The sequence below is a fragment of the Acipenser ruthenus genome, chromosome 11, assembly GCF_902713425.1.
Source record: "Acipenser ruthenus chromosome 11, fAciRut3.2 maternal haplotype, whole genome shotgun sequence".
In the NCBI taxonomy this organism is placed as follows: domain Eukaryota; kingdom Metazoa; phylum Chordata; class Actinopteri; order Acipenseriformes; family Acipenseridae; genus Acipenser; species Acipenser ruthenus.
This window is the reverse complement of record NC_081199.1, coordinates 33,268,289-33,281,515: the sequence shown is the minus strand read 5'-3', so window position 1 is coordinate 33,281,515 and position 13,227 is coordinate 33,268,289. Positions and strand designations below refer to the sequence as shown.

General features: G+C 34.2%; 1 protein-coding gene across 3 annotated transcripts in view; it reads right to left on the bottom strand.

Annotated features, from left to right (window-relative positions):
* The window catches only part of LOC117426595 (fidgetin-like), a 51,725-nt gene extending 41,010 nt beyond the window's left edge, over positions 1 to 10,715 (bottom strand). Inside the window, exon 1 of one of the 3 annotated variants that reach the window (XM_034044333.3) lies at positions 10,478 to 10,715. Coding sequence is in view for 1 of the 3 variants with exons in the window: in XM_059033737.1 (XP_058889720.1) it covers positions 9,526 to 9,550 (25 nt within the window). In the remaining 2 variants the exon portion in view is untranslated. Of the gene's footprint in view, positions 1 to 91; positions 183 to 9,525; positions 9,956 to 10,477 lie in introns of those variants that run through there. The other 2 variants (XM_059033737.1, XM_059033738.1) reach the window with 2 other exon arrangements.
* Between the last annotated feature and the right edge of the window lie 2,512 nt (positions 10,716 to 13,227).

The following is a 13,227-nucleotide window of genomic DNA, read 5'->3' as shown; positions in this document are numbered from 1 at the left end:
AACAAATGTCTACAACGTGACGATGTTACTAGAAAAGCACAACCTTCAACTCGTTTTGCTCAAAGCAAGATGCAATAACCATGTTACATACCATAATTAGCACTGGCAGCCACCTTTTTCCTACAACAAACCAGCTGATTGCTAATGCAGCAGTGAACACGGGCACTTCCCACCTCGTCTCTGCAGATCCACCAGGCAGCTGCTTCCCTTACAGAGCGGCGCAGGCTCCAGTTTAAATCTGATTACATGGCCCCCTTATTGTAGCAGCCCTAAACCTTCATGGCAGTTTACCAAAAAATATATATATTTTTTTTTTTTTACAGACCAGAAAACTGATAAGCTCTCTGGTGTCAAGGTTCTTGCAGTCGATCTCTGGCAAGCAGCCAACACCTCTAGCCAACTCAAGCTAGGATGAATGAAACATGCAGAAATAAGCAAACAGTAAAAATGTTAACAGTCCTAATTAAAATCTAAGTCCGTCCCCCTCGTTAGTATATCATGAACTCAGCAATCTCTGTAAACGATTACACTGCTGGTCCTACATTTTGAAAAGGATTTGAAAGAAATAAACCCCAAAGTTACATATAGCCTTAAGTTGTCTCATTCAAGTAAGCTAACTATTTTTCACGTCAAGTTAAAAGTTTTATTAAGTCACGCAATTTATAGTATTTTAATAGTCTATAAGTCTAATTTCTCATTAGTACATATTAAATAGTATTAACTTCTATTGTGGTCTTAGAGGAGTAATAAGGCAGCATTTTCTACTCTAAGTCCCCTTTAATAGGTCTTCTAAGCATTTAACCTTTTCCTTCTCATACACTATGGAATTCTTATAAAAGCAGAAAATCATTTTCATGAAAAAGGAATTCAAATGAACTGTCATCTTTATCTGTGTGTTCTCAGTCTTAAGTTTAAAATATACAATCTGAAAAAAAAATTATTAAAAGTTTTGATTAAAAATGTTGAACCTGAAGATTTTTTTTTTTTTTTTTACTTCAAACAGTTTAAGTTTCAAAGTCCTTGAAAGGAAGATTAACGGTCCGAAGGCAATTCAAAGGATTATGTAAGGCTTGTATCAGTCAGTGTAGAATAGAGGTTGTGGAGTGGGTCCCAGAGAAGAAGGGGGTGTGAAAGCCCCCAGTAATGCAGGTGGAGGAAGAGGATTTCTTTGATATTGCTAGCGAACAGGGCTCAGAAGAGGTGCTGCACAGGCTCACTGTTATTTTGAGCAACACCTACACTCATGATAGAATAAGCAATGGCTGAATTGCTGGAATTTTAAGTCTTTAAGGAAAAAATCTTCCTTTTCTTTTGGCTGAGGAAAACCTTGAGATAACATCATTTTTCAAATTTGATTAAATTAATAAGCAAGTATTTTTTTTGTTTTTGATTTAAATATAAAAACGCCAGTATGCATGATAACTCACTCACAGCAAAAGGGTTTGCATTATCAATATTGTGTAATTATCTATTTTAATAACACTTCAAAGTAAGACACCAAGTATATTATTTTAATTTAAATCATTACCATGATACATACAAATACAGGTACCCCACACACCATTTACTCATGTAACACTGAGAGTCAGTTTAAAAAATGTAAAAGTAATAATCTTCACACCAGGGCTCTTTCTATTTTAACTGCCGCGTACCTTCAATTCAAAAGGTCACTAAATAACACGTGTGTGCTGATTTTTTTCAACGCTATGTAATTTGTCTACTTCTAGATTAATTTAACAAAACTAAAAATAAGGTAGCCATCTCTTCAGTATTAAATACAAAAAGTGAGCTTTTAATGTGACTATGATTTTATATAATATACATATATATATATATATATATATATATATATATATATATATATATATATATATATATTAGACACACACACACACGCATACAAGATGTATTCTTCATCTGACTTGAAAGCAAAATATCCAATAATAATGGCCATTAAGAATCAATACTTTAGTGTATCTAATCAAAATGTAAACAGTGTAATGAAGACATCAGTTTTTTAGGCAAACGTCTCTCCCAGTGCCACTTGGGGTATGATAATTACTGAAGCAAATATATGATTGCTCATGAATCCTCTACAAGTCCAGATTAAAAGCATTACTGCTAAATCTGTCATTTTTACACAAGGGGATTGTCTGTTCTACCCAATCCCCAACTGGCCTATAGTTGTTTCTCCTTTGTTAATAGTAAAAAACAAGCAAGTGAAAAAAAAATGGAATGATGTAAATAGATGAGAGATAACTAAATGCAGTGTTGAATGCTATTAAACTACCTAACATTTACAAGTTACAATGAAACAAAGGCAAAAGTTGTACCTAACATTAGTCTTTTAAATATATCTGCAGTTAGCAGAATTTAAAATTAACTGTACAGTAGTTTGCATTGTGCAAATATTCAATTAATAAACTAGTGCTACACAAAGCTGATTTATAAAAGACATACATCTTTATTTCATAATTACATGCTGTGAAGAACCAATCTAATAACCCTCCAAAATGATGTGTATGACAAAGGTTGGTAGCTGCAAATCTGAAATACGGATGGCAGCACTTGAAAGTATTAACTTAAGATATGTGCAAAACCATTCTGTACTTTAGTTCAGAAAACAGGACAGTAAGCACAGACATGTGAAGGGTACAGTGCACAGGAACCTCCGCTGGCATGGATAACGGACATATATGCATTTATGAAAAACAAAAAAAAGAGTGTCTATGCCATGCTGTCAGTCAGAACAAAAAATGGTCTAAGGAGACAGTCTCTGCGTCTAAATGAGATGGTAGAAAAAGCGAGGGGGGGGGGGGGGGGGGAGTGTGTCAAGGATTCATGGTCCTTCATCTTTGCAGTAGAGCAAACACATCTCTCAGTATAGCAACAGACAGCTGCTTCCACTTTCTAATGCGCCCTAACTTAGATCACTGAAAGAATTGTCAGCGCACAGAGAAACACACAAAGATAACATAGCCAGCTGCCATCAGGGAAGAGAGAGAGGAAAACAGCAGTCACTGAAGAAATGGGATTTGCATGAGTCTGGCTCCCTTGGGTCCTCCTTGCTTTCAAACGGAAGGCACAAAAGACAACACTTAACATATTTGCTTAAAGATGACAACCTGGTGTTGATTTCATTTGAGCCCAGCTTTGTCAAGACTGGAGATATGAGAATGTATAATATCTGTAACAGAGACTGACAAATGTATCCATCAGTGCAGTTGAATGCTTCATCTGCTTAAACAGATCCCTGCTCTCTCAGGGGTGTTCTCCAATGAGTAACTTTAGTTGGTTGGACGGTCTCTCTAATGCACAGCACAGCATTACAATATATAAATAAATATATACAATTCCCACAGGATTTTTTTTTTTTAATATACGCAAACCGCAAATGCATATATACTTTTAAGTGTCACTTAGAAAATGAGGTGTAGTTAAAAGAATATGCATTCAGAAAGAGCTATCAAATTAGTGTGTCGGTTTGTCAAAACAAAAGTCACAACCTAAAAACATAATGGAGAATTTCTTTAATGATTATAATTATCTTCTTCGTTATCCCTTCGTCAGGAACTATTAAAACATGAAGCTGGATTAAATAAAATGACACATTATGTACATTAGGGATAACTACCAGCAATGCCAATTAGGCAAACAAAAAATCTCTGAAGTGAAGATAAAGCACAGACACTGATGAAAAGATCTTACTACATAATTATAATCCCATTAGACAGGGAGACGACAAATGTCTTCCTTGCTTGATTTTATATTAACGTCTTGCAAGACACTACTGTATAGAGTATATGACATAGAATTAATATAGATGTACAACTAAAAGCCATTTTAAATGTGCTGGCAGTTACAAACTCAATTATTATGTTATGATCTGCCATATAAAAAAAATATATATATATATAAAAAAACCAATAAACAGCTTTATTTACCAAACTTATCATCAGATTAGAGATTTCAGAAAAGGACATGGAAGAGAATGCAACCACACTCAGGTACACAATCGATTCATTCCCATTACTAATGCAAAACAGCAGTTCCCTACCACTGTAAAACTCAACAATAAGGCTAACTGCAGTCCTGCTTCCAACTCAATTTCCAGTGTTCATGTACTCACATGCTAGCCCAATGACAGCCCAGTGATTGTCATGGCTACTCTCAACACAGGTACCCAGCACATTCTGTCAGTTGTTTTACAAATTAAATAATGTATTAAAAGATTTGAGTTACAGATATTTATTAAATTACTAATGATTTTATTGGGAGTACTTGAGTACATCAGCTTAACCTTATTAGTCATGAACTTTAAGTGCAGGCAAGTTCACTAGAAATGATTAAAAAGAAAAGGGCCTATAAAACATAGGGCTGTATTAGAAGGTTTGAAGGTTCGTTCGCTGGCCAGGAATTCAAAGATTGTTTCAAACCTTCGAAGGTTCGTCAGACGCCATTCACGAACTGTATGTTTTGTTTGGTTTTTTTTTCTGGGTAACAGAAACCATTTGACAGTGTGTGAATACTATAAATCACACGTTAAATGTCACTCGCATGCAAAATTCGATATTTTTATTTGTATAATGCATATTACTGAAACAAAAGTTGTTGTATTAAAATCCAACCAAATCGTTATACGTAGCAACTCTATGGCGCCACTGCTATGTATGATGCAGGGTATATTATCCAAAGCACTGGGGGGATAGCTAAAGCGGTATTGCTTCAGTAAAATATGTACTGAAAAGACAGTGTAAGAGAAGTGCCATGGTAGAATATGTTTGAAACATACAACATATACGCTAACACTAATTATTTTAAATTTTGAAAAAAAATTAACACTGTCCGTCCCTCCCCCTCCAGCTCGTGATAACCAGAGGCAAATATCTTCATTCAACCATCTCGACAACAAAGCACTGTACAGCGTAAGCTCTATTGAAAGAAGAAATGTCTCGAAACCCCTCTGCTGTTTGGGATTTTTTTTGTTAAATGCCCAGATGACCAAAAAAAAAAAAGTTGAATGCAAACCGTGCAAGCGACTGTTGATGTATCGTGGAGGCACATTCAATTTCTGGGGTCATTTTACAATCGTAAGTTCATAGTAGTAGTAGTAGTCGTAGTAGCAGCATTAGTAGTGACTGACTGATAACCTGCTTGTAACAGTGACTGTTAAATTAAGTTTGTTTTGCCTAAGTCCGCTGCAGTTCGTGCTGCTGCAATTCAAGCTTACGCGCAAGCAGCATCAATAATGTGTAAATAAACAACATGTATTTTTATTTAAATTATAAAAACATGATTAATGTTCTATATAATGGATTTTTAAACTACATTTAATGTTTTATTCCGTTTATAAGGCTTACCTATAAATTAGGATTTTCAATCAAATATAAACAAGTAGCTATGGCGACGTCATCTGTAGATTATGCAAATGAGTACCACTGAAGGTTCGAACCTTCCTTCAGTAATGTGTTCCGAACCTTCGAAGGTCAAAATGTACCCTTTGCTGCAGCCCTAATAAAACGACAATACAAATTAACCTGAAAAAACAGATCAAATAGTTAAATGATTCTGATTACGCTAAACAGTCGCACCACGCAGTTTGTGTGAAATGTCTTCTGAACAGTTTTTATTTTAACAAGACTTTTAACAAAGACTGTTTAGTGTAATTGTCATCATGCTTATGGAGCTCATAGAATAAAGAAAAAGTAATATTCCAATAAGTCAATTAAAAAGTATTGTATGTCAAAACCATAGGCAGTTTAAAATGAATCTCTGTTGTACAGAATTCAGTTAGTCACACATATAATTATAAACATATTTAAACAAGAATATTTATTCAGATTAAAGATGAAAATGATAAATAGCATCATTTTTCAACCAACAAAAAAAATGTATATCAAAACACAAGGAATGAGAATCTAAACACCATGTAGGGCTTACATTACCATACCACTTGTCTCTACTGTATTATTCCAGTTACCATCTCATCTAGCTATCTAACTAAATGTTCCTCTCCATGTGTCAACACAAAAGACATCAAGTGTGCAGAGTGGTGAAAGGGGGTGGGGTCAGCAACTGTCATCACAGGTACCACAAAAACCTCAGTCTTCATGTCAACTTGGAAGCTCAAATTGCTCTCATAAGTGTTACACTATTAGGGATAAACTGAGCTGTCAACTCATTTTACATGCTACCAACATGCACCTCAAAGTGCTGCAGAGTTTAACAATGAGATTAAAAAAGGTAACAGCTTTAGAGTTACATATGCTCAATAGTTTCCTTACATAATACTGCACTAGATATCCTAATGAAAAAGATTACTTCTTCTATATGCAAGCTAGGAAACATCATACTTGTTCATTTCAAATTAATTCAACGTGTCTACATTTATTAACTAGATATAATGCTTATATTAGCTCAGCACAAATAGCTTAATAATCAATGTATAAAGATTCGGCAGAAATCTGTTATGATTGTCCACAAAGCATATGACTGTAGTTTTAGGCCATAACAAAAATAGCACACTTAACACCAGGCATATTTGTACTTTTTTTTAATTTTTAAGCAGACTGTGAAATTTTCAGCTAGTTAAACACTGCATAAGTTCTGTATGGCAGACAACACTTTGAAAAGCCATGAAACCAAACTACAACTTGTATGGTGCTGTTTAAGCACATCAAGTTAAGATGTATTAGCAGTACATTTTTCCCCCCTGTCTATTGTCTCCTACTTATGCACAGATCACTAAATGCATTTGTTCTAACATTTCAAATGCCACTCTGCTGTTATATCTCTGTAGAGGTAAACTACACACTTCTCTAATAGCTGTTGAGGCATTTATGACAGGCCTGTTTTGACAGCTTTAAAAAAATGTTTTTGAACAAGACACTATACAAGTAGAAAGTAAAGGCCTTTGTTTTTAGAGAAAGCTGCCAAAATACGCATGTTGACGATTCTACTGAGAAGAAGCAGAGTACTTTCCATTTAAGGTAACACATGGACAATGATACACCTGGTAAAACAGCAATATTCTAGATCAGCTCAATGCACAGAAACTTGGATAATCAAGCAAGTTATGTAGAAAAAAGTCATTATCATTCTCAGTGAGGTGGGGCAGGGGAGTTGTTTAATCATTAAGCATAAGAAGAAAATAAAAATAATAATAAAAAAAATCAACAAAACAATTATTTTGGGCTTCAGTTATATATTAATTGCAGCATTGCAATAGCTCAAAATCATCAAGAATCACCATTTGTATGGCAAATAGATTGTATCAATGTACTACTGGGAAGCTGATATTGTGGTATCCCTATAATTACTGTATGCTGAAAGTCAGTAGTGTCAGTAATCTCTCTGGGTATTTATGTTCTCATATATAACTTATATTTACATCCTCTTATACATATTTTATTATCTAATCCCATCATACAATCTGACATTTTGCATATAGTTAACAAGTCAAAGTGTGCTGATAATATGTTCACCTTGAGCATTACCCATTCCTATGTGTTGTGTAAGTGAACATATTAGAGCTGAAAGTATTCCCTGTAAAATGTTAGTACACAGTACCAAAAAAAATCCAGTACAAAAAAGGCTTCCTGAGTTAACAGAATTTATAAAATGGTTCTGCTGCAGCAGAAAAAACTGTTGTCTTCAAGACAGAAAATGTGTCAATCTGTAGTTTAGGGGTAGAAGATTGTGTCCCAGTAAATTTAAACATGGTGGAATGTAAACAGTATCACGGAGTGGACATAATAAAATTATAAAAAACGTAATAAAAATACACAAAAAAAAAGAAAAATCACAGTGAAAAGCTGAAAATGACTGTGGGACTCTGCAATGCTAATTAAAACTGATACCACTAAAAGAACAAAAATGCATCACAGACTTCTCCAGCTGAAGTACAGTTTGTACTTTGAAAAACTAAAGTGACCATTTGAAATGAAAAGAAATGCATAAACAGTGATGAACAAAAAAAAAAAGCATATTCAGATTCTAATACAGTCTAGACAAACCTCGCAATTTAATGCAGATTTTAGAGGTTTTGAAGTGTGAGGAGTTCCATGCATATATTTATCTTAATGTAGAGTCCTTAGCATATACAAAAGTACAGACACAAGTAACTACATAACCTTTCCTTGAAGTAGATATTTGGAATTTCAATAATAGTCAGCAATTGATACACGTTTCGATGATAACAATGTAGCGCGTATTATTATTATTCATCTATAAAAAAAAAAAAAACTGTTTTTATATTATGTTTTAAAATGTTGCAATTTTTCAAAACAGATCTTTGCAAAAACACTCAACAGTATTATGATTTTAAATGTTTGTTGTCCATAATAACGACACAATCTTGTTTTTGATATAAAATCAAACAATCACACTATTAATGAGCATCAAATCAGAGCAAAACATTTTCTCCATCAAATATCTCAGCTCTTAGCACACTTTCCTGCACCCGATTTAAAATGTATATATGCGATATCCGCCTCATCAGATGCATGCAGCCCAGTCTGCTCTGAATATATATTAGAGCTTTAACATGAGAACAGGGAAATCTCCCATCTGGTAATCTCATTCCCCGGAACAGCTCAGCGAGAAGGGCTCTGCTCTCATTCCTAAAACATTTCTCCCTGCAAATGATGTGCATCTAAAACAAACATCTACAACGCCAAGGGTCCAATTGACTCCAACCAATTCAAATGCAAAAAATAAATAAAAAAATCCATCAAATCAGTTATTTATTATTTGCTATGTGCAAGATGGGAAAGTGGATTTGTGGCTGAACACAACTACAGTACTACAGCATGATTGTTTTTCTAACCTACAACTATTTTTGATGCATACCAAAAACACTATCATGTTTGTAATGCACAAAGCACAAAATACTGAACATGGAAAAAGTACCTGGCAGTAGCCTTAGTCGTTACAAACACACACACAGTTCCAAATCCGAAACTAGTTTCTGATACCACTAAGTTTAGCATTACAATTTAAAATGGCAAATATCTAACAATTAACTTTTGTGAGTTTACATGCAAATAAAGCTTTTCATTATATACTGAAATTATCCATTATATTTTTGTTTAAATATTGGTTTTGGACCAAATTGTTCAGCATTAAATAAACACTCTTTGGTGAATTATACAGTTTTTTTTTTTTTGTTTGTTTGTTTTTTTTTTAAATGATTTCTAAAGCAAACTTAGTCCCACGCTAAATGCAAAGCATAAGAGTAACAAACAAAAAAGCAATTAAATTAGTTCTAAATCCACTGTTCATTAAACTTCTAAAGTATCCCATGTAAAAGTATAATTAAACATATAGTCAATAATACACATGCACAAGAGAAAACACAACACTGCATGAAGGAAAAAAATGAAAAAACAGATCCAAAAGTAAGGCACCATAAACAGTGGTCATATTTGATGGCATACATGCAAACAATCACACCCCAAAAGCATACCATGCTATTTATTGTTTTCTAATTCGATGTAAATGAAGTAGAGTCCAAAATTGACATACCACAAACACTGGTGCTACTGATCATGTCTTGCTGCAATAACAAAAAAAAAAAAAAAAAAAAAAAAGCTGAATCGGAATTTTCACAAGCAGGAATTCCAAAGGTTGCTTTTCATTAAAGCCACTTTTCCTCTCAGCTATCAAATTTCACTGCCATGAAACGTGGGCCCTTTTCGTCAGGTATTCATTAACCAACATGCACAGAATTAAGGGGAAAGCAACATCAACAAGACCAGCGATGTTTGATAGCAAGTGAAGAAAGAAAGAAAAATAATACAAGCGCATGACCAAGAATGCAAGTCCATGTCAATTTCACTCGCTCCCGTTGAAAATACCAAGAGCTCTAGGGAGGGCAGTAATAGGATCAGAGGATTGTACATGCCATTAAAAATATACATTTTCTTTCGCTTTCCGAGACGGCGATACACCCACCACGCAGCACCCCCCTCCCCTCGCCACTTTAAAAATAGATGATGCGGTTAGTTTTGTTACTCCGCGAGACCAATGACATTTTTATGTACCGGTTCACACTGACAATGACCACATACAACTTTAAAAAAAAACAAACACAAAAAAACGACTTATTTCAACCTCCCTTTTACTAAGAAGTTACTTTGTAGCCATCAAACCCCACCCTACTCTCACTTTCTTATTTTAAAGCAAACAACTGCCATCCTAAAGGAAATTTGCATGGGGTCTTTTTCAACATAACCAACTCCTAATCCTCGGCATACTTTACTATTGTAAACCACGCAAAATGAACAATAATCTTTGTTTACTTTACACTTTCTACTTTAAAAATATGAGCATGGGTGTTATTTGATGCATAGGGACGTTTTACTGAGGTACATCTATTTATTTTTTTTTTAAACATAAAGCGGTTCATCTTCCGTGGCATAGCTCCTACATTACTAAAAATTGTCTACATCACAGAGATACCCATGTAAACTCTTACCTGGGTGTGTGGCAGTGCAGGCACGGAGGTTAGAGTAACATCGATCCGATGTGTTTGCTGATGAATGGGTGCTTGGGTTAAGTGAGGATGCCTACGATTTGAAATCATTCCAAGTTTCTGAAGGGAAGACTGACTACAGCCTCTGCCATGTTGGAATTTCAAACCCAAAACAGCTGCTCCGGAGAAGCCAGCATGCCACTGCAGCACGCATGCGTTAGCTTGGAGGAGCCAAATTCAAATGCCTTTTTACATCCAGATGCAGTGAATTTCCTGCGAACTGCACAATAATCTATTTCATTAAAGATACAGTGTATGTAGTTTTAGAAAGCTTTTTTTTTTTTTTTTTTTTTTTTTTACCTAGTTCTGTAGAATGCATGTATTTTGGGATCTTATATTTTTTCCATATCTTTCAGCAAATTGTTTTCCTCTTTCCACCTGATTTGGAACTATTGTAAAATAAATAAATAAATAAATTAAAAAAATAAATACATACCATCCAACAATGAACAACAACATTCAGAATCTACAAACATGAAGCAAATAAACTTGATCAAAACTAAAATGAAAATAAAAGAGGACTGGGGATATTATACCAATCAAATAACCATGAATAAATATACATACCCATTCAGATTTGGTAATGGTATTATACAGGGTACCATTGCTAACAGTACTGTCCACGTGATTTGGAGCTCATGATTTATTTCCTAAAAGGTAACAAACCTTCTTGCAAGAGTACACCTTGCACAAATTATCATAATTAATCATACACTTCATAAACACAGCTGCTTAGAACACCTGCATTGTACACACAGCCTGATTGCATCACCTTCACATGAAATAGCTAAATGTAATATAAACTACATTTAAAAAAAATACTTTCAAAGAATAACAGGGGAAAGAGTAATGTGTCTTAAAATCATGCCATGCAATCATGTTTAGTATCACCAATTAATTCTTCAAAAATGAAAAGACTAAATGTGGAAAGTGAATTTGCAAGGGGGGTGGTAGTATCTTAATATACAAATAAATACATACATACAAGCTCAAACAAAATAAAAATGAAAACCTTGATGCATCAGGTCATTGTACTGTATGTCACACACATCACTGGAAACGTTACCCGGGTAGCATGGTTCCAACAATCTAAACTAATATCGCCACCCTTTAAATACATATTAATAATCCAAGAGGGGTGATTCATTAACATCACTACATACAATACCGATACTGAGAAAGATCCGTGAAGGAGATTTACATGTTTTAGAGCAGCATTATTAAGATCTGTCTCTATTTCAAACCTTATCCTGCTTAAAAGGTCTGTCTACAAATACACCTCTCTATCTATGAGGAGTGAGGAAGATGAGATTACATCTCACATTGACAATCTATTCCCACAAACGAGATCTTCTGTGGGCATGGCAGTCAGACCAATCAGCAACTGTGTGTAAGCTGTTTAGCATAAGCCTAAAGGAGTAGAAAGAGCACTAAAAAGACAGCTCTGCATTAAATACATATTTGATTATTTCTTCTATTACCATTTTGTAGCTGCTTGAAAAATACTAAGCGTCAGTAAGATAGAACCTCAGACGTGATTTCTCTCGCTATAATACTGTTACATTCTTTAAGAAAGTTCAACCACCCCTAGTATGTCTACTTCACAAATGACTTAATGGGTTTATTCCAAACAGGTGTTTCGTTCCGTATAACATATACCTAGTTTATTGATGGATGTTTTTTCCATAAACCTGTATTCCTGATTATGCCATATTTTATACATCAAGTGAAATTGCTCCATGGTATAGTCCTACCCAGTGTTGTAATTAAATGGAAAAATTAATTGTACCCCCTTCAGTATAAAATTGATGTTATATGCAGCATCAACAGCAGAGCAAACACTCAACATAATGTTGTAATATATAAACCATTTTTTGATATTTTCAAATCTTAGATTTTTGTTTTTAATAATACTGTCGCATGTGTTTTCATGTTGCTATGCAGGATGGATAGTTTACAATGAGACAATATGGCATTGATACATCCTTTCCAATGGTAATTATAGAGCAGACATTGAATTAGTAATTTCAGCCCTAATTAGTGCCTGAATGGCCTAGATAGCACATTATTAGTGGACCATCATGAAACACGAATGAAGACATCAATGCTGATGAAAAAAGAATATCAAATACAGTTCATTGATGTTATAAACATAACACCAATTTATAGCTGTTCAGACGATTATGATTTCCATGTAATAGATTGATCTGCAATCACAAAAGCATTTTTTTATGGAGCAATTTCATCTTATTCTCTACTGTGCGTCTGGGTGTCATCCTAAGTGCAGTATATACTCTAGTTTTTTGGGGGTCCGAGAGTGTGGCAGGGTAAAAGAGCATTTATATCTGGTATAAGTGAAAATGAATGCTTCAAAATAAAGCGTCTTGCCAATTATTAGCATTAGCAAGATGATCACTGGGGCCTAGTATAAAAAAAAAAAATCAAATACATTATGAAATATATTATGCTACCACCATATTTATGTTCTTCTGTTGTTTTTTCAATTGTTGATTTCATACATCATACTGTAGAACATTTACTTCTTTATTATTTATTTCTTAGCAGACGCCCTTATCCAGGGCGAATTACAATTGTTACAAGATATCACATTATACATTATTTCACATTATACAGATATCACATTATTTTACATACAATTACCCATTTATACAGGTGGGTTTTTACTGGAGCAA